The 19,720-nt window shown below is 67.3% G+C and overlaps 1 protein-coding gene across 5 annotated transcripts in view; it reads right to left on the bottom strand.

Moving 5' to 3' along the window:
- The window catches only part of MAD1L1 (mitotic arrest deficient 1 like 1), a 318,931-nt gene that overhangs the window by 21,125 nt on the left and 278,086 nt on the right, over positions 1–19,720 (bottom strand). For all 5 annotated transcript variants that reach the window (XM_066344271.1, XM_066344270.1, XM_066344272.1 and 2 more), the window contains one exon: positions 10,706–10,896. In XM_066344271.1, coding sequence (XP_066200368.1) covers positions 10,706–10,896 — 191 coding nt within the window. The remainder of the gene's footprint in view (positions 1–10,705; positions 10,897–19,720) is intronic.

Genomic DNA, 19,720 nt, shown 5'->3' with positions numbered 1-19,720 from the left:
CTACCTGTCCATCCATCCATCCATCCATCCATCCACTTGTCCATCCATCCGTCCATCCATCCATCCAACTGTCCATCCATCCATCCATCCATCTATCCACCATCCATTCATCCATCCATCCACCCACCATCCATCCATCATCCATCATCTACCACCCATCCATCCATCCATTCATCCATCCATCATCTACCACCCATCCATCCATCCATCCATCATCCATCCATTCATCCATCCATCATCTACCACCCATCCATCCATCATCCATCCATTCATCCATCCACCCATCCATCTATCTACCTGTCTACCCACCCATCATCCATCCATCCACCTATCTACCCATCTATCCATCTACCTGTCCATCCATCCATCCATCCATCCACTTGTCCATCCATCCGTCCATCCATCCATCCAACTGTCCATCCATCCATCCATCATCCATCCATCCACTCATCCCTCCATCCTCCACTTGTCTGTCTACCCACCCTATTCACTGAGTGCCTTCTGTGGCAGGCACTGTTCTAGGTGCTAAGGGCACATCCGACAGTGAATCAGCGCTATTTCTCCTGCAGAATGCATGTGTTCTAATGGAACAGACACACCCACACACACAGTAACACAATGACAAAAGCATGAAGCAGCAGAGGGCCTAGAGAGACAGTCACGAAAGAGCTGTCCACCAGGTGACCTTTGAGCAGAGCCCTGAAGAAAGTGAGGGAACGAGCCGTGAGGCCTCAGGGGACCCAGGGGGTGGGAGAGGCAGTGTGGGGCCGGCCGGGGGCCCCCACAAGAGCCCAGGTGGAGCGTGTGGGGAGCAGGCGTAGGAGCAGGCGTGGCAGGACGGCAGGTGGGCACCCGGGCCTGGAGAGCAGCACAGCCCTGCGCATGCGGAGACCTGCAGCCCGCGGTGGGCGTGGGCTGACCTCCGGTCACTCACACAGCCCTGGAGCCCGCCTGGACGGCGCTCTCCCGGACAGCTGCCCCTGCATCGGGCGGCCCGTGCACCCCAGGACTCTGCCCCTGCAATGTCCACGTCCCCACCCCACGAGACCCCGCCTGCGGGCCCAGAGCGGCCCGTGCACCCCAGGACGCTGCCCCTGCAATGTCCACGTCCCCACCCCACGAGACCCTGCCTGCGGGCCCAGAGCGGCCCGTGCACCCCAGGACTCTGCCCCTGCGGATGTCCACGTCCCCACCCCACGAGACCCCGCCTGCGGGCCCAGAGCGGCCCGTGCACCCCAGGACGCTGCCCCTGCGATGTCCACGTCCCCACCCCACGAGACCCCGCCTGCGGGCCCAGAGCGGCCCGTGCACCCCAGGACGCTGCCCCTGCGGATGTCCATGTCCCCACCCCACGAGACCCCGCCTGCGGGCCCAGAGTGGCCCGTGCACCCCAGGACTCTGCCCCTGCGATGTCCACATCCCCACCCCACGAGACCCCGCCTGCGGGCCCAGAGCGGCCTGTGCACCCCAGGACTCTGCCCCTGCGATGTCCACGTCCCCACCCCACGAGACCCCGCCTCCGTGCCCGTCCAGGTGTGCCCACCGCAGAGGCCGCCCCGGGCCGCGGGCCCCTGGATCAGCGCCACCTCTCTGAGCCTGCACTTCCTCAGCTGAAGGGGGGCTGGTGTGAGGGCTCAGCAGAGAGCCAGCCCCACCCGGTCCCAGGTCCCAGACGGCAGCCCCAGTCCCCGCAGAGCTGGTCAGGAGGCAGGTGTGGGGTCTGCCTCCTGCGCTGGTCCTGCCGCCCCCAGGACTCAGCGGACTGAGCAGGCCGTCTCTTCCTCCAAGGCCTTCTGCCCTCCCAGAGCCTTACGGCCGTGCTGGGCACCCCGCCAGCCACCGACGGGCACCTGGCGCTCCCCGGGAGCAGGGCCTCTCAGCCTTGGCACTGGGGATGTGTGGGGCTGTCCTGGGCACGGCGGGAGCTTGACGGGCTCACCTGGACCCCAGCTGGCTTTGCCTGGCCCTGGCCCACTGCCCGGAGCACTGGCCTCTCCGAGTGCCAGGAGCCGCGTCTGCGGGTGAGATGGACCGTGCAGCCTGCACAGGCTTGCCGAGGGAGAGAGCCCACGGCGGCGGCGTGCACGGGCGGCTGTCTGTGTGAGCTGTGCCTCCCAGGTCCATTATTCACGCAAAAAACAATTTTCTCTGACTCAACTGTCCTTGTTAACTTAAATAAACCCGCTTAGGAGGAGGCTTGCTCACAGCTGCACACGGAAACGAGAGGGAGACACACACAGAGTGACTGTGGGTATGAAGGCAACAGAAGCGGCCGGTGCACGGAGCCTGCATGGCCTCAGGCAGGCGCAGCCCGAGCCCTGAGCCCTCGCGGCTGCTGCGGACATGGGCAGCGGCACACAGCCCGCATCAGAGGTCGGCACGCAGCCCCAGGGCTCCCGCCTCTCCCCCGGGCCTCCACCCAGCCCCAGTTCTGCGGCGCCCGCCCCGTGCGCGGCTCAGGCCCGGAGGCCTCAGGACGCCGGCCGCGCCACCTCCGTGCTCCCTCCGGTCTCCTCGGGAAAAATTGCTTTAATATTATTTACAACAGTGGTCCGCGGGGGCGGGGCCCAGCGGGAAGAGCGTCTCTTTATGACACGGGAGGAACGGGAAACCTGAGGAGACGCCGCACTAATAACAACGCCGCCGCCTCGGTGAGGAATCGGCCCCCCGGCGCGGCAGGCGCACGCGCTCCCCGAGGGAGGCCTTCCGCGGGCTGTGGTGCGGACTAATTAGGTTTGCACAGTTAATCAGGACTGGCTGCTCAGAAGCACGTCCACACCCCCTCAGATGGCCGAGGAGCAGGGAGCAAGGGCCCTGCGGCCAGTGGTGGCCTCCGCTCGGGGCAAGGGGACGCAGACCACGGGGACCAGAGCAGGAGGGTGCTGGCGGTCCCCAGTGGCTCGGGGCTCGGGCGGGGCAGGCGGACGGGTGGCCTTCAGTCCTAGTAATCCGGTCGTGACTGCAGAGTGCGGGGCTGGTGGGGTTTCCTTCAGGAAGTACAGGGGCTGCTGAGTGGATCTCAAGTCGGCACGACCGGCCTGCTGGGCTCAGGCGCGACCAGGGAAGGGAGAGCATCTCGCTGCCTCCCCGCCACCCGTTCAGCTGGCACAGAGGCCAGGGCAAGGTGAGAGCAGGCTGGGGGGGCACGGCCAGAGTGTCTGACCCTCCCCCGCCAGCAGGAGTGACCACACCGACAGGGCCTGCACCTGCCAGGGCAGGTGGAGCTGGGCAGCCAAGGAGGCCAGTGCAGGCCCCAGGTGCCCAGTGATTCAGGCCCCTGCTTGGGAAGGGAGGGCTCTTCCCTCAGCCCCAGGGGGACCTCACTCGCCCGCAGTACCCAGACCCGGACTGGACGAGGGCCTTCCTTCTCCCTCTGTCCCTCCGGCCCCCTCGCCCCCACCCCAGCCCGCCGAGCCCCCAGCTTGAGCCACAGGCTTGCTGCCGGCACACGCACCCTGGCCGAGTGCTCATGGAGGCCAGCTGAGCGCTCACGCAGCCTGGGTAGAGGCAGCCACCGCGGGACCAACGAGAGAACACCCCTTGTCCTGATGACCAGCCGCCCTCTCTCTGGGCTGAAAACACCGCTGAGGACGTCCGTTTGGGGCACTGTGGGCAAGTCTGAGTCAGGGAGACTCTGTGCGTCCTCCCTGGCTGGTCACCGAGCCCCCTGCAGCATGTCGTGGCCGGTGGGACAGAGAAACAGCAGGTGTGGACAGAGTAACAGCAGGTGTGGACAGAGTAACAGCAGGTGGGGCCAGGGTGGACACGCCCCTCGGGCTGGAAGGGCGGGGCCTGTGCCGGACGCTGGTGAGCCTCCGGGCAGAGGTTACCCTGGGCCTGGAGCTCTGTGCACGCACGTCTGACGCACGCTGAGTGAAACACGGTGTCCACACGGCCGTCCTGAACTGAGCCGTGTCCCCACAGTCACAGGGGAAGCCGGGCCCCCGGTGTGGCTGCACTGGGAGAGGGGTCTTCAAGGACGCGAATAAGGTCAAATGAGGCCATCAGGTGGGGTCCTGACATCCTTATGAGAAGAGGAAGGGCCCCCAGCACACTCTGCCCTGCCCCTGGGGGGGGGCACCGAGGAAGGGCCCCCAGCACACTCCGCCCCGCCCCTGGGGGGCACCGAGGAAGGGCCCCCAGCATACTCCGCCCTGCCCCTGGGGGGGCACCGAGGAAGGGCCCCCAGCATGCTCTGCTCTGCCCCTGGGGGGGGCACGAGGAAGGGCCCCCAGCACACTCCGCCCTGCCCCTGGTGGGGGGCACGAGGAAGGACCCCCAGCACACTCCGCCCTGCCCCTGGGGGGGGCACGAGGAAGGGCCCCCAGCACACTCCGCCCTGCCCCTGGGGGGGGCACCGAGGAAGGGCCCCCAGCACGCTCTGCCCTGCCCCTGGGGGGGGGCACCGAGGAAGGGCCCCCAGTATGCTCTGCTCTGCCCCTGGGGGGGGCACCGAGGAAGGGCCCCCAGCACACTCCGCCCCGCCCCTGGGGGGGGCACCGAGGAAGGGCCCCCAGCACACTCCGCCCCGCCCCTGGGGGGGCACCGAGGAAGGGCCCCCAGCACACTCCGCCCCGCCCCTGGGGGGGCACTGAGGAAGGGCCAGAGGACACAGGGAGGGCGGCCGCCTGCCAGCAGGAAGGGTGGGTCCTCAGGTGGCACTGACCCTCAGGTGGCACTGACCTGATGGCCTGGCCTTGGACCTCCAGGCTCCAGGCTGTGAGGAAATGCAGGTGGTTCAGCCCCCAGTCTGTTGTCCTGCTGCGGCAGCTCACGCTGACCAATACAGCAGTGTCTGTAACATGGTCTCATTTTGGTCAAACCCACCAAGTGGCCGCATGAGCCCCATACATGTTGCAGATACATGTGCTCACGCGTGTGGGGGCAGACCCAGCGGGGGAACATGGTAGCCAGCGCTGATCAGCGCGGCTTATGTGCTGGGCTGGAGCTCAGGTTCCTACACACACGTCTTGTCACATCAAGCAGCGCAGCAGCCCCTCGAAGAGGGACAGGCCCCGGGAGGGTCACGTCTCACGGCTGAGTTTAATCCGCCCTGGAAGCAAATCTAGACAAACTCTCTAAAGAAAAGATGGAAAGCAGGCCAGCTGACCACAGTCACTTCACTGCTTGCCAGAAAAAAGCCTAACACTGTTCAGAAGAAGACACTCAGCCCCATCTTAGTCATGAGGTCCATCACACAAGAGCTATTAAGCGTGCAGAAGAGAAAAATGCCACCTACAACCAAGAGAAAAATCAGCCAGTAAAAGTAGGTCCAGAGATGACGGCATCAGCAGACAGAGGCTTCAACAGGAAAGCTACACGTGTGCACGAAGATTCAGTGAAAACGTGAAGGCAGTGAGGGATACAACAGCTGGCTCCGCGATGGCCCTGGTGCTGCCGCCTCCTGCCGGCTCCTCCCACGCTGCAGCAGCGCGGTTTCCGTGGCCAACGGGGAGGGCAGAGCAGCTGCTGTCACCTCCACCAGGTGAGATGTGGAGGCGCCCGCCAGGGGCTGGCTCCGTCTCTGGCTCTCTCTGCGCTCTGGGGCAGCCGGCTGCCGTGATCTGAGGACACCTAAGCTGCCCACAGAGAGGTCCATGTGGCAAAGGGCAAAGCTTCTGCCGAGAGCACCTGCGTGAGCTGGGAGCGGATCCGGTGGCTCACCCCGCCTTCGGGAGCCCACCCGCCCTCTCAGGAGAGACCCCGAGCCGGGACCCCCGGCTGAACCGCTCCTGGGTCCCTGCCGTTCAGAAACTGCGGGGCGACAACCCGTGTGCTGTGTTAGGATGCCAAGTTTCAGAGGAATCTGCTACACAGCACAGATGACTGAAGGAGAACAGTAAGATATAAAAGAACCAAATGAGCCATTTAGACATGAAAAATACAATATCCGAAATGAAAAATTCACTGGCTGACATTAAGCAGATTAGACACTCCAGGAGAAAAGGTCAGTAAACTTAAAGACACAGCAGCAGACACGAGACACGACCCAGACTGAAACACAGATAAAAGGTTCTGTCTCTCTGTTACACGCACGCGCGCACACACACACACACACACACACACAGAGCAGCAGTGACCAACGGGATAATAGAGTTTAAACATGTATCACTGGAGTCCCGAGAAACAGGGCAGAAGCACAGAAACAATGTTTAAAGAAACGATAGACCAAATTTTCCAAATTCAGTTAACTATTAACTCACCAATCCAAGAAACCTGATGCCCAACAGCAGGACAAACAGAAAGAAAACCTTCAGGTCAGCTCAGGGGAAAGACTGCACAGAGGAAGAGGGGAGGAATGCCGGCCTGCGGCCCCTCCCGATCCCGCTGCTCACACACTGACCACACCTCGGCCGGGCCTGCGGAGTGCGTCCAGGGCTCCTCCCTGGCGAGCAGGCTCCATGGGCCTCGGGCCTCCTGCTCTGCCCGTGGCACGGAAAACAGGCCCCTGGCCCGTGCCAGGCACTGGCACCTCGGGTGGGCTCGGAGCTGAGGGATGGCAGGGAGGGGGCTGGTGTGGGGCAGGAAGGTGCAGACAGACGGCGAAGGGATGGAGAGGGTGACGTCTGGGCCAAGCGCCCCCCGCCCCGGGAAACAGACTGGATCTGTGAGGGTCTAACTGTGGGGTTCGGGGCCCCGTCTGCTGACCTGTCAGGCGGGTCACAGGAACTGTCCCCTGCAGTATGAGGGCTCGATTAGGGTTGTTAACCTCGACGTTACTGAGTCCATTCTGAAGCTCTGCAACCCTAAGGCACTGAGCTTGAACACGGCCGTGCCCTAGAACCTCTAATCTATAGGGTCCTGGTCTACAGACGTGAGCAGGGATGCAGAGAGAGCCTGTGGGGGTGGTGACCATCACAGGGGTGTCTGCCACAGTAAGTAAGCAGGTGAGTAGACAGGGACTAGCCAACGTCCGACACAGGGAGCATACGGAGTAAGTTACGGCCCTGTCACCAAACGGCAGGTTATAAACCGCCAGCCAGCCTCGCTGCCAGGACCCGCTGGCCGGATGGGAAATGCCCACAGCGCAGCGTCACTGACACAACCCCCGGCCTGCTCTGTAGGAGGACGCGCCCACGGAAGCCCACGCGGAGGACACCGCGGGGAACACGGCATGAGGCTGACGCCGCCCATGTCACAGGGGCGGGATTACGAGTGACTTAAGGTTCACTCTATATACTTAATTACACTGTGATAGGCTTTCTGCAATTACTTTTACAATAAGGATGCCACAGATGCTCTTAACTGAGTCTGGTGGGCAGGGCGGTGTGGCTGGTGGCCAGGAAGGTGGCTGGAGCCCAGTGTGCTCGGGGTCCTTGGGTGTCCTGTCCCAGCGCCGGGGCCTGCCCGCCCCCACTAGGGGGTTCTGGAGGGGAGTCCACGGCTACAGCTGCAGGGCCAGGACCCGCCCCTCCCCAGCGTCCCGCAGACCATGCACCCCGGAGGTCCGTGGGGCTCAGCCCACACCTGACCCGCATGCCTTCCCAGCTCTTCCACTGAGCCCGGCTGCCTGCTACTGCCGGGGCCCCCTGACAGCTGACGGACCGGGCCCCCTGACAGCTGACGGACCGGGCTCGCTTCCTGGGGAAGCATCGGTCACCTGCCTCCCACTGCCGGGGCCCCTGACAGCTGACGGACCGGGCTCGCTTCCTGGGGAAGCATCGGTCACCTGGTCCAGTCCTGGCCTCATCCTGAGCCCCCGGAGCAGAGCCGGGGGCCGCAACGTGGCACTCACTGCACCAAGTCAGCCCGTTCTTTATGCACCTTTGTGGACTTTCACTCTGAGGTCGGCAAGCCTTTCCGTATCCTGAGCTGAGCCCCCAAACCAGCCAGCCCCCCTGAACCGAGGGCCCCAGCACACTGGGCAGCGGCAGCCCGTCCTGGCACCCCCAGATACACACAAGCCCTGCCTCTGCCCTGGTCCCAGAAGGCAGGGGCGTCAGGGGCTGGGACCCAGTTCTCAGAGCGCGAGGAGGGCGTCTGCTCAAGTGGAACGGTGCACAGCTATTTCCAACCCTGCCGTCAGCCCCTCACTGTCTGAAAAGTCACCTCTGGGGAGACAAATGGGCTGCAGTGTCCAGAGGCTGCTGCACGGCCCTCCGGCCCGGCCAGGCCGCCACCACCACCGCGGGGGGCCGGGACCCGGTGTGCACCCAGGGCCGTCTCCATGGCTCCCGGCCCCAGTCTGCCCTCCGCTCCTGCGGCATCACCTCTCAGGCCGCCAGCTCACCTCAAGATCCTTCCCTCTGGCCCTGAAGAACGGGGCCCTCTGAACCCCGAGGACCAGAGCCAGGGGCACCCCAGGGGGCGTCCAGACCAGCTCCCCCCTCTGGGCGGGGACGGAGCTCTGAGAGGGCGTGCCCAGCCCAGGCGCACGGCTGGGTCAGGAGCTGTGTGGGAGGGCGTGACTTGGGCTCTGGGCAGTGTCAGGACAGGGCTGTGGCCTGGTCCCCAGAAGGCAGTGACTCGGGCTCTGGGCAGTGTCAGGACAGGGCTGTGGCCTGGTCCCCAGAAGGCAGTGACTCGGGCTCTGGGCAGTGTCAGGACAGGGCTGTGGCCTGGTCCCCAGAAGGCAGTGACTCGGGCTCTGGGCAGTGTCAGGACAGGGCTGTGGCCTGGTCCCCAGAAGGCAGTGACTCGGGCTCTGGGCAGTGTCAGGACAGGGCTGTGGCCTGGTCCCCAGAAGGCAGTGACTCGGGCTCTGGGCAGTGTCAGGACAGGGCTGTGGCCTGGTCCCCAGAAGGCAGTGACTCGGGCTCTGGGCAGTGTCAGGACAGGGCTGTGGCCTGGTCCCCAGAAGGCAGTGACTCGGGCTCTGGGCAGTGTCAGGACAGGGCTGTGGCCTGGTCCCCAGAAGGCAGTGACTCGGGCTCTGGGCAGTGTCAGGACAGGGCTGTGGCCTGGTCCCCAGAAGGCAGTGACTTGGGCTCTGGGCAGTGTCAGGACAGGGCTGTGGCCTGGTCCCCAGAAGGCAGTGACGACTTGCAAGTGGGGGTGTGACGGACTGTTACCCACTTCGGCCCCTCGCTTGGTCTGCCATCTGCCCTCTTATTCATCTTCCCCTTCATTTTTGCCCATCTGGCTGTCCATCCATCTGTCCATCTATCCTCCCATCACCGAGCTCGGTGTCCTTGGGAGCCAGGAGATGACAGCATCACCGACACCCTCAGCCGTGGTCCCGGGTCAGAGATTTCCTGCCAGAAGGTTGGCAGCTCCCAACGTGTCCCCTGGGCCCCCGGCAAGCGGGAGGTTCCCCCGGGGACCCACAGGGGAGCTGGAGGGTCGCGGCCTGTGCTGGGGGCTGGGAGGAGAAGCTGCTCTGAGAGGCCTGACCGAGGGGGCAGTGCACACGGGCCAGCACAGGCCCCGTGCCCGCACGCCAGCAGGCCCTGCTCCGGCTGTTCCCAGAGCCCAGCGCTCTCTGCCAGCAGAGACAGAGGACAGAGGCCAAGGCGTGCTGCCAGGAGCCCAGCCAGAGGGTCAGGCAACGGGAGGAGAGACCCTAGGAGGATCTGAGCCCAAGGGGGACGGGTGGGGACGGAGGGCTCCTCGCCCTTGGCCAGCGGCTGGGTGGCCGTGCAGGGTCAGTGTATACAAGGAGGACATTAGGACTGCAGGGTCTTGGTTCTCTCTCTGTCCCTCAGCCACTGCTGCTGACCCACCTGCTGTGGAGCAGGTCCTGCACGGGTGCCCGGGGGAGTTCCTGGGGGGCACAGCGCAGGGGGGGCCCAGCTCACACATCGGGGACCGCCCACGCTGTCTTCCGTGAGACCCCAGCCCAGGACCCAGGTGCACTCTGGTGCTGACCGCCCACGCTGTCTTCCGTGAGACCCCAGCCCAGGACGCAGGTGCCCTCTGGTGCTGACCGCCCACGCTGTCTTCCGTGAGACCCCAGCCCAGGACGCAGGTGCCCTCTGGTGCTGACCGCCCACGCTGTCTTCCGTGAGACCCCCAGCACAGGACCCAGGTGCCCTCTGGTGCTGTCCTCCCAGGCTGTCTTCCGTGAGACCCCCAGCCCAGGACGCAGGTGCCCTCTGGTGCTGTCCTCCCACGCTGTCCTCCGTGAGACCCCAGCACAGGACGCAGGTGCCCTCTGGTGCTGACCGCCCACGCTGTCTTCCGTGAGATCCCAGCACAGGACTCTGGTGCTGTCCTCCCAGGCTCCGCCCAGCCCGGGCAGTGCCCAGCACCTCCTGCGCCAGGCCAGGTCCCAGCTCCTGGGCAGCCTGCTGCCTGTTGTGGACGTCAGACCCACACAGGGGCACTGCCCACTTTGCAGAGCGAGCTGGGCAGACAGGCTGGGGAGTCTGTCCCTGTGGTTCCCAGGCCTGGCTCCTGGTGACCAGCACACGACCCAGAGGTCCTTGCGCACAGCACCCTGGCCCAATGCCCTTTCACCCCGTTTCTCACCCCCCCCCCCCGCCACGGGCACTGCCGACACTGGGCCCTGCCCTGCCCTCCAGGTGGGACAACATGGTCACAGAGCCAGCTTGGAGTGGTCCCGTCCTGTGTCTGACTACATGCTCTGCGGCTTCCCGGAGACAGCGGCCGGAGCCCAGGCCGCAAGCTGGAGCCCGCGTAGGGGAGAGGACTCACACCTCCGGCCTGACGGGAGCCCACGTCCAGCCCCCGCCCGAGCCAGCACCCTGGAAACGCGAGGCTACCCTGCTCCCAGGCTGGGCGGCGTGGCGCGGCGGGGGCCTACCTTGAAGACGAGGCAGTCGTCCTTGTGCTCGGCGTACATGGACGTCAGCCGGTACTGGCTCTCCCGGGTGATGTCGACCTGGTAGCCCGTGAGCGTGTAGCAGACCTTCCGGAACTCCTGGATCTTGGTCTGGAAGACCTCCTTGAGCCGCCGGTTCTTCAGCTCTGTGCTCTCCACCTGCTTCTTCAGCTCTGCGGAGACAGCGGGCAGGTGAGCTCACGGGCTCGGGAGCGGCGGCAGCTGGGGTCGGGGCACAGGTGGCCGAGTGGGGGCGGGGGCGACACCTGCCACGTCAGCAAGCCACGGCGTGTGTGCTCAGCCACCAGCGAAAAGGACAAGTGACCGGAGCCACCTGCCTGGGGGACAGCATGGAGCTGCCCTGTTAAAGCAGTGCTGAGGACAGCAGTGACCAGACGGCCAGCTGTCCTCCTGGCTCTGAGCTCCGGACCCCACACCCGGCCTGGCTTCTTTCAAACACCCAGCTCGTGGCCGGAACTGAAGACCGGCCGAGTCAGGACGCACGGGGAGGTGGATGGGGCACACTGCAGGCTCAGGGATGCTTGAAGGAGGTGCTGACAATCCCATCAGCACTGTGGCCCCAGGGCCCCCAGCGGGCAGTTGGCTAGCTGCTGGTCCGCAGCAAGTCCCCACTGCCGGGCGCCCCACAAGGGCAGGGGTCAGCAGCGGGGGAGGAGCCCCGAGAGCAGAGGTCAGCTGGAGATTTTGGATCCTGTTGCCCTGGGGGTTCCCCTGCCAGCTGCCTGGGACCACAGGCTCCCTCAGAGACTCCTGGGCCACTTTCTCCCGCTGAGCTGCCCTGACTGCCCGGTCCAGGGCTCAGGCCCCGGCACGGGCCACTCCTGCCTGGTTTACAGCTGCGTCGGGAGAGGCCAGCTGTGCGGAGCCGTCAGGGGACCTGCAGTGATTACCGTGAACCTCACCCAAGGTGCCTTCCCAGTAATTAAACCCAGATTTATCCCCCACTAACGAGCGAGGCTGGCTTGCTAAACACATGTAGTCTGAAGCCAGGCGCCTCCTGGAGCTCCTGCTGGGAGCTGGGCAGGGAGTCCCGCAGGGCTGGGGGCTGCCCCATGTGGGACGGGGGGCGCCCAGCAGGGCACGGGCTCGGAACAGTCAGCCCGGTTTGAGTCTGTCCTCCCGCCAGCTGGCTGTGTGAGGCCCCGAGCCCCCACTGTGACAGGGACACAGTTCCTCAGGCTGAACCACCAGCCCATGATGTGGCCCCCGCCCCCGGCCAGTCCAGGAGGGTCAGGGCACCAGTTTACAAGGGGCAGACGCAGTCGGGGTCGCTTCCTGGAGGAGGTGAGGGGGATGTGGGGCAGGGGAGCCTGAGCCCCAGGGAAAGGCCACAGAGGCCCCCCCTGCCCACTCCGCCCTTCCCACTGCTGCGCCCTGTGGCTCGCAGGCACGGGGCCACCTGCAGGCGCCGCTGTGAGGACCACGCTCGATCCCGGAGCGGGGGGCGGGGGGCAGAGTGCCGTGTGGGTCTGGGCTCTGCCCCCTGACGCGGGAGCTGTCCGTCATGGGGCTGCGGGGCGGGGGCGGGCTCTCCCTGGGGTGTGCACAGGGACACCGCGACCTACCACCGGGCCATGGACCCACGGCACAGGCAGAGCCGTCCGACGCCAGGACCACGTGCGCCACACCCTCGCCGCCTCGCACGCTCTGGGATGTGCCAGGTTCCGAATGCGCACCCCAGGACTACAGAGCCCGCCACTCGGCGGGCAGCCTGGGACCGCCCTGTCCGGTTCTGCAGAGGGGCCTCCTGACCGCCCCCCACGCCCCGCGCCCTCCCCACCACCCCCACTCATCACGGGCTCGATGGCCCCGGGGGTGGCTGTTCTGGAGCCGAGAGCCTCTCTCCTGGGGTCGCGGCACAAGCCCTGGATGAATCGTGAGATCAGACTGTGGAATCAAGGGGGCGATTGGCAGCCCTGGCCCGGTGTTCGTCCCCAGAGCTGGGTGCTGGCCGGTCTGTCAGCAGGAAAATCCACCGACCACGCTTCCACAGCGATATTTCACCCCTGTCAGAGCCGCTCGGCCTTGAATGGATCTCAGGTGTCCAACGGGGAAAATTAAATTCCGGTATAACTGCAGCCTGACCTTGGAGGAGGAAACCGCCCGGCTGGCCACAGACACGTCAGGGCTGCCTGTTCCACGGTCCACGGCTCCTGCAGGTGGGTGGGCTCAGGTCGGGGAGCGAGGGCCTCCCCTCGGAGGTGAGCCGTCCCGTGGAGGGCGGGTGTGCCCCCTGCACTCCTGGGGGCCAGGCACCAGGACCCCGGGGACGGTGCTCACCCCTGACCCGGCGCGGCCCTCACGCTGCCACAACGCGGGTCACACAGTGCCCTGTGAGGAGCGAGAATGCAGGGCCTGGGGGCCTGGAGGGACCAGGTGCTCAGGTCCCAGGGCCGGCGGGGGGCAGGAAGGGTCTGGCCCTGTCTGCCTGGCCCTGCTGAGGCCTCAGGCGTGCTGCCTCCGGGCAGGGTCCACCGCCCTGAGGGGGCTGGGGAGCCCCGAGCCGCACGGTGGCTGGAGGAATAGTCGGTGTTCTGACCTTCCTGTTACCCCCGCGGTTCAATCGCTTATGTGAACACGAATTCACGGGACGGTTTGGTGGAATAAATACAAGGTGGGCCTCCACTCTGGAAGTGCTGTGGCTGTGAGGCAGCCTCCCCCACGTGCTTGAGGCTTCCTCGGGGCCCCAGACGCCAGGGGCCAGAGTCCCGCTCTGCCCCGCCCACAGCCGCTCCGTCAGGCCCGGCCTGCGGATGACGCCACACGTGGGCAGGCGGGCAGCCGACAGCTCCACCTGGCACAGCCCGGGCCACCTGGGCTGAAGGGTCTGCCATGGGCCCCGGCCACCGGTGCTCTGGGCAGCGCAGCACGGTCACCCTGGGTCGGTCCACCCTGCGAGCCCTTGCTGAGGCTGGGGGCCCTCCTCCCTTCCTGCCCTTTGGGTCCTGCGCCCTCCGGCCACACTGACCAGAGGAAGCTGCCTGCAGCCACCTCGTCAGTCTGTGCCAAGGCCTGCCTTCCTCACCTGCCCCTCTGCAGCCCCTGCGCGGGCTCTCGGCAAGTCCTGGGGAGGAGGCGGCTGGTGGACGCGTGGACGTCAGGGCAGGAGGCGGCGATGGCGTGGAGCAGGCAGAGGCTGGGTGGGCAGGAACGGTGAGGTCGAGGGCCAGCGGGGCCGGGGCTCCTGAGCCGCACGGGCTGCTGTGACCAGATGAGCAGCCCAGGCCCCCTGGCCGCCCCAGCCTCATCCAAGCGGCCGTCTGACGGCTGCCCCCCACCCCTCCTCCAGCGCGCAGCCCCGACACCTGGCCCCCCGGGACTCACGGAGGCGGCTCTGAGAGCTCTGTGGTGGGGGCGTGGAGGGGGCGTGGTGGGGGGTGGAGGGGGTCGTGGTGGGGGCGCGGAGGGGGTCGTGGTGGGGGCGCGGAGGGGCGTGGTGGGGGGCATGGAGGGGGGTGGAGGGGGCGTGGTGGGGGGTGGAGGGGCGCGGAGGGGGCGTGGAGGGGGCGTGTCAGCCTCTCACACGGAGGAGGCGCAGGGAGGCCCCGCCCCCGGGAGGGACGGCACGGCGAAGCCCGCGTTCCCGGCTCCCGGCTCTGGGGGTCGGTTCACAGCCGGAGAGCTGGAGAACGGTTTTATCCAGGAGGGCGGAGAGAGCAAGTGAGAGGTGGGCAGACAGACGAGTAGACGGATGGACAGACGGAGGGTGGCGGAGCCAGGACGAGGCCGTCGGGCCAGGCTGATCTCCGCGGGGCCGCACCGGCCGCAGGCCCTGCTGTGCCTGTCGCACTCAACGCACGTGCACCACGGTGGTTCCACGTCCCTATCTATCTGCAGGCGTTAAGGGTGGGGGGCTGGGTCGGCGGCGGTCAAAAGGTCTCTGTTCCTGTGACCCGCGGGGGTCCCGGCCCGTCAGACGAAAAGGACCAACACCTAGAACTTCCTCAGAACTCTGCTTATTCCTCGGAGGGTTATGACGAACACGCAGACAAAACAGCACCAACATGCTTAAAACATGCAAACGGCTGCCTGGCCTGTGGCCGTGCAGTGGACAGAGTGCTGACCGAGGTCGCTGAGGGCCTGCCTGGCCTGTGGCCGTGCAGTGGACAGAGCGCTGACCGGGGGCGCTGAGGGCCTGCCTGGCCTGTGGCCGTGCAGTGGACAGAGTGCTGACCGGGGGCGCTGAGGGCCTGCCTGGCCTGTGGCCGTGCAGTGGACAGAGCGCTGACCGGGGGCGCTGAGGGCCTGCCTGGCCTGTGGCCGTGCAGTGGACAGAGCGCTGACCGGGGGCCTGTGGCCGTGCAGTGGACAGAGCGCTGACCGGGGGCGCTGAGGGCTGCCTGGCCAAGGCACAAACGGGAAGCAACTACTGAGAGTTGATGCTTCCTGCTCCGCCCCCACCCCCGACCTTTCTCTCTCTGTCTCTCTCTAAAATCAATGAATAAAACCTTAAAAAAAAAAGGTGCAAATGGCTGTTGGGGGGTGGCCACAGGGGTTGGCTTTCCCAAGTCCCTCTTCTCCGTGGGCCTGAGCTGAGCCGTGCCCACGTCCGAGCCAGGCCAGCCCGCAGGCACTGGGTTGCGCTGGACTGTGGTGAAGGGCACTGGGTCTGACCCTGCGTGGACACCACTGACAGCTGGCCAGCCCGGTCCTGCTGCTGCATTCTGGGCACAGAGACCTCCAGCCTCACAGCTCCGTCCTGGGGTCACTCTGCAGTGGCTCCCGTTGGTGGGCTGGCCCTGCCCACGTCTGAGTCCAGAGGGCTGTGACTCAGAGCAGGTGCACGGGGCTGCCTTCCTCCCTCTGCCCTATACCCAGCCCCGTCCTATGTGAAGGCCCACGCCACCTGGACAGACCTGGACGCTCCGAGGGGAAGCAGCTCCCCAGGGCCACCAGGCCAGCCCACGGAGCAGTCGCTCTCCACGTCCCAGCTGTGTCACAGTGTACGACGATGTCACAGCACCCGCAACACAACAGAGCACTTAAACTCTTTGTTAGTGCTTCTCTCCTCCAGGGGACTGCCGTCTGGGGAGGCCAGCGTCCCAGTCCCCACGGGAGTCTCTCTCCCGCACCCTACAGAGCGTGCGGCAGTTCAGTCCCCAGCGCACCACGGGTTCCCGATGGCGAGGAACAAACACGAGTGTCTGCCCTGCTCACTTGGGCATGGGGTGGGCACAGGGTGGGGACGGGGTGGGCACGGGGTGGGGACGGGGTGGGCACGGGGTGAGCACGGGGTGGGGACGGGGTGGGGACGGGGTGGGGATGGGGTGAGCACAGGGTGGGCATGGGGTGGGCACGGGGTGGGCACGGGGTGAGCACGAGGTGGGGACGGGGTGGGGACACGGTGGGGACGGGGTGGGGACGGGGTGGGGACACGGTGGGGACGGGGTGGGGACGGGGTGGGCACGGGGTGAGCACAGGGTAGGGACGGGGTGAGCACGGGGTGGGGACGGGGTGGGCACGGGGTGGGCACGGGGTGGGGACGGGGTGGGCACGGGGTGGGGACGGGGTGGGGACGGGGTGAGCACGGTGTGGGCACGGGGTGGGGACGGGGTGAGCACGGGGTGGGGACGGGGTGGGCACGGGGTGGGGACGGGGTGGGCACGGGGTGAGCACGGGGTGGGCACGGGGTGGGGACGGGGTGGGCACGGGGTGGGGACGGGGTGAGCACGGGGTGGGCACGGGGTGGGGACGGGGTGGGCACGGGGTGGGGACGGGGTGGGGACGGGGTGAGCACGGGGTGGGCACGGGGTGAGCACGGGGTGGGCACGGGGTGGGCACGGGGTGGGGACGGGGTGGGGACGGGGTGAGCACGGGGTGGGCACGGGGTGGGGACGGGGTGAGCACGGGGTGGGGACGGGGTGGGCACGGGGTGGGGACGGGGTGGGCACGGGGTGAGCACGGTGTGGGCACGGGGTGGGGACGGGGTGGGCACGGGGTGGGGACGGGGTGAGCACGGGGTGGGGACGGGGTGGGCACGGGGTGGGCACGGGGTGAGCACGGGGTGGGCACGGGGTGGGGACGGGGTGGGCACGGGGTGGGGACGGGGTGGGCACGGGGTGAGCACGGGGTGGGCACGGGGTGGGGACGGGGTGAGCACGGGGTGGGGACGGGGTGGGCACGGGGTGGGGACGGGGTGGGCACGGGGTGAGCACGGTGTGGGCACGGGGGTGGGGACGGGGTGGGCACGGGGGTGGGGACGGGGTGAGCACGGGGTGGGGACGGGGTGGGGACGGGGTGAGCACGGTGTGGGCACGGGGTGGGGACGGGGTGAGCACGGGGTGGGGACAGGGTGGGCACGGGGTGAGCACGGTGTGGGCACGGGGTGGGGACGGTGTGGGCACGGGGTGGGGACGGGGTGGGCACGGGGTGGGGACGGGGTGAGCACGGGGTGGGGACGGGGTGAGCACGGTGTGGGCACGGGGTGGGGACGGGGTGGGCACGGGGTGGGGACGGGGTGGGGACGGCATGGGCACGGGGTGGGGACGGGGTGAGCACGGGGTGGGGACGGGGTGGGCACGGGGTGGGGACGGGGTGGGCACGGGGTGGGGACGGGGTGGGGACGGGGTGAGCACGGTGTGGGCACGGGGTGGGGACGGGGTGAGCACGGCGTGGGCACGGGGTGGGGACGGGGTGGGGACGGGGTGGGCACGGGGTGGGGACGGGGTGAGCACGGGGTGGGCACGGGGTGGGGACGGGGTGAGCACGGGGTGGGGACGGGGTGGGCACGGGGTGGGGACGGGGTGGGCACGGGGTGGGCACGGGGTGGGGACGGGGTGGGCACGGGGTGGGGACTAGATGGGCACGGGGTGGGGACGGGGTGGGCACAGGGTGGGGACGGGGTGAGCACGGGGTGGGCACGGGGTTTGCAGACAAAGCTCTGGAAGATGACACACTTGGCTGAGGGGTGGGGGCTCAGCAGGCCCGGAGAGCAGGGCAGGGAGGGTCAGCCGACTGGTCTGAGGGTCTGCAGAGGGGCATCACACTCATCCGTGCCCCCAGTGGACGCCGTCCTCCCAGAGAGGAGACACAGGGCTGAGCTGAAGGAAGAGACCGGACCAGGAGCCGCCCCGCCACCCGGGGCCCGGCAGGCCCCCAGGGAAGGGCACAGGACCCGGCCGGGCAGCTGCGGCACCTGCCCAGCTCAGCGGCTCCCTCGGCAGGGCCTCCCTGCAGGGCGTAGGCAGAGCCCACCTGCACAGGGACGGGGACAGAAGGAGGTCTCAGCAGCTGGCCACACTGCCGGGACCCCACGCGAGCCTCCACCTGTGTTCGGTCACCCATGCTGCCATCCAGACAAGGGTGAGGTGCTAGGTGGCTTGGGCCCGAGGGTGCCAACTGCGGCCCCTGCCCACCACTCCCGCTGCTGGGCCTCCCTCCGCCCACCTCTGTCCTGCGGACCAGCCCCAGAACTCTGGCCCACAGTACTGGGCCTGGGAACTGGCCACCCACCCCACCTGCCCACTCAGAACGGCCAAGTGGAGGGCAGTGCCCGCCTCCCACACAGAGCAAATGTAAGCACGCATAGAGGGTCACCGGACACTGGAGGACATGCTCAACGTAAGACAAGTCAAGGCAACACTTGGAGGAAATGAAAAACAAGAGGAACACCAACGTCTAAGGCCCCTGGGAGCAGAGAAGAGCCTTCTGCAGCAGAGAGGGCTTCGGAAGCTACCCATGTCACTCCAGACAGAGCCACTCCTGGTGAGCCCGCAGACCCCGCGACGCCCTGGCACCAGGGACAGGAGGGGTGAAAGCAGCAAACAGACCGGGAGCCCCCCTCCAACAAACAGGGTTCTCCATAAATAAGAAGGTTACAGAACGCAGGAAGGAGTAATTTCAGGGAATTCCTACAAGGAAGCGACGGGGCCTCTGAGTTGAGCAGGTGCAGCCAGACGACACCCAGTGCTCTGTAGAGGGTCTGTGGTCCCGAAACCCCCCACTCAGAACAGGAGGCAGGAATGGCGGCATTCATCGGGGCCTGCAGAGCTCCGGGCGGACGGAGCTCCCGGCCGGAACGTCACCCTCGGTCACGCCGACCCGTCTGGGAGCGGACAAGGGACGGCCTAGCACACTCAGGTCTCGAGGACAACCTCCTGCCAGTCCTCAGCTCCCGAAGGACGCGTCCCACCCAAACAGGCTCAGCGAGGAGAGGAAGGGGACCCTCAGGAGCAGGGACCCAGCAGAGGGAGACGAGGAGGCCCCTCCTCTGAGGGGCAGGGGAGTGGGCTGAGCACGGGGCGCAGGGCCCAGAGTCCCCACCAGAGCAGGGGCACCCTAGGGGAACGGAGCACAGGGGGACAGGGGTGGGAGGGACGGGGGACGGGGCGGGGAAGGCAGGAAGATGAGGCACAGGGGACATGACCCGCCGAGGGAAAGAGCAACCCCAGAGCTGACGGAGCCCTCGGTGCCAGAATGGGAGGGGCGGCAGCCGCACCCAGGGCAGAGGGACGCCGGCTGTGGGCACGACGGAGCGGGCACTGTGGGCACCAGTGTGGCCCCGCCAGGCAGGCTCGCCCAGGGCAGAGGGGAAGCCGGCTGTGGGCACGACGGAGCGGGCACTGTGGGCACCAGCGTGGCCCCGCCAGGCAGGCTCGCCCAGGGCAGAGGGGACGCCGGCTGTGGGCACGACGGAGCGGGCACTGTGGGCACCAGTGTGGCCCCGCCAGGCAGGCTCGCCCAGGGCAGAGGGGACGCCGGCTGTGGGCACGACGGAGCGGGCACTGTGGGCACCAGTGTGGCCCCGCCAGGCAGGCTCGCCCAGCTGAGGGGCGGAGGACGTGAACGGGTGGGTGCCGGGTGCGGGTGTGTGCACCCCGTGGGCACGGAGCCTCACGTCTTCTGGACAGACGCCCTGAGCGAGCGTGGCCTGAGCAGCAGCCTACGCCCGGCCCTCCAAGCCTGCAGCCTCGAGGGCCTTTCCGATCCACGCTCCCCCCACCCCCCAAGGCGAGGCCGCGCGAGGGAGGTGCAGTG

The sequence above is a fragment of the Saccopteryx leptura genome, chromosome 6 (assembly GCF_036850995.1).
Source record: "Saccopteryx leptura isolate mSacLep1 chromosome 6, mSacLep1_pri_phased_curated, whole genome shotgun sequence".
Taxonomy (NCBI): domain Eukaryota; kingdom Metazoa; phylum Chordata; class Mammalia; order Chiroptera; family Emballonuridae; genus Saccopteryx; species Saccopteryx leptura.
Note: the sequence above shows the minus strand (reverse complement) of the source record. Positions and strands in the feature narration are given on the sequence as shown.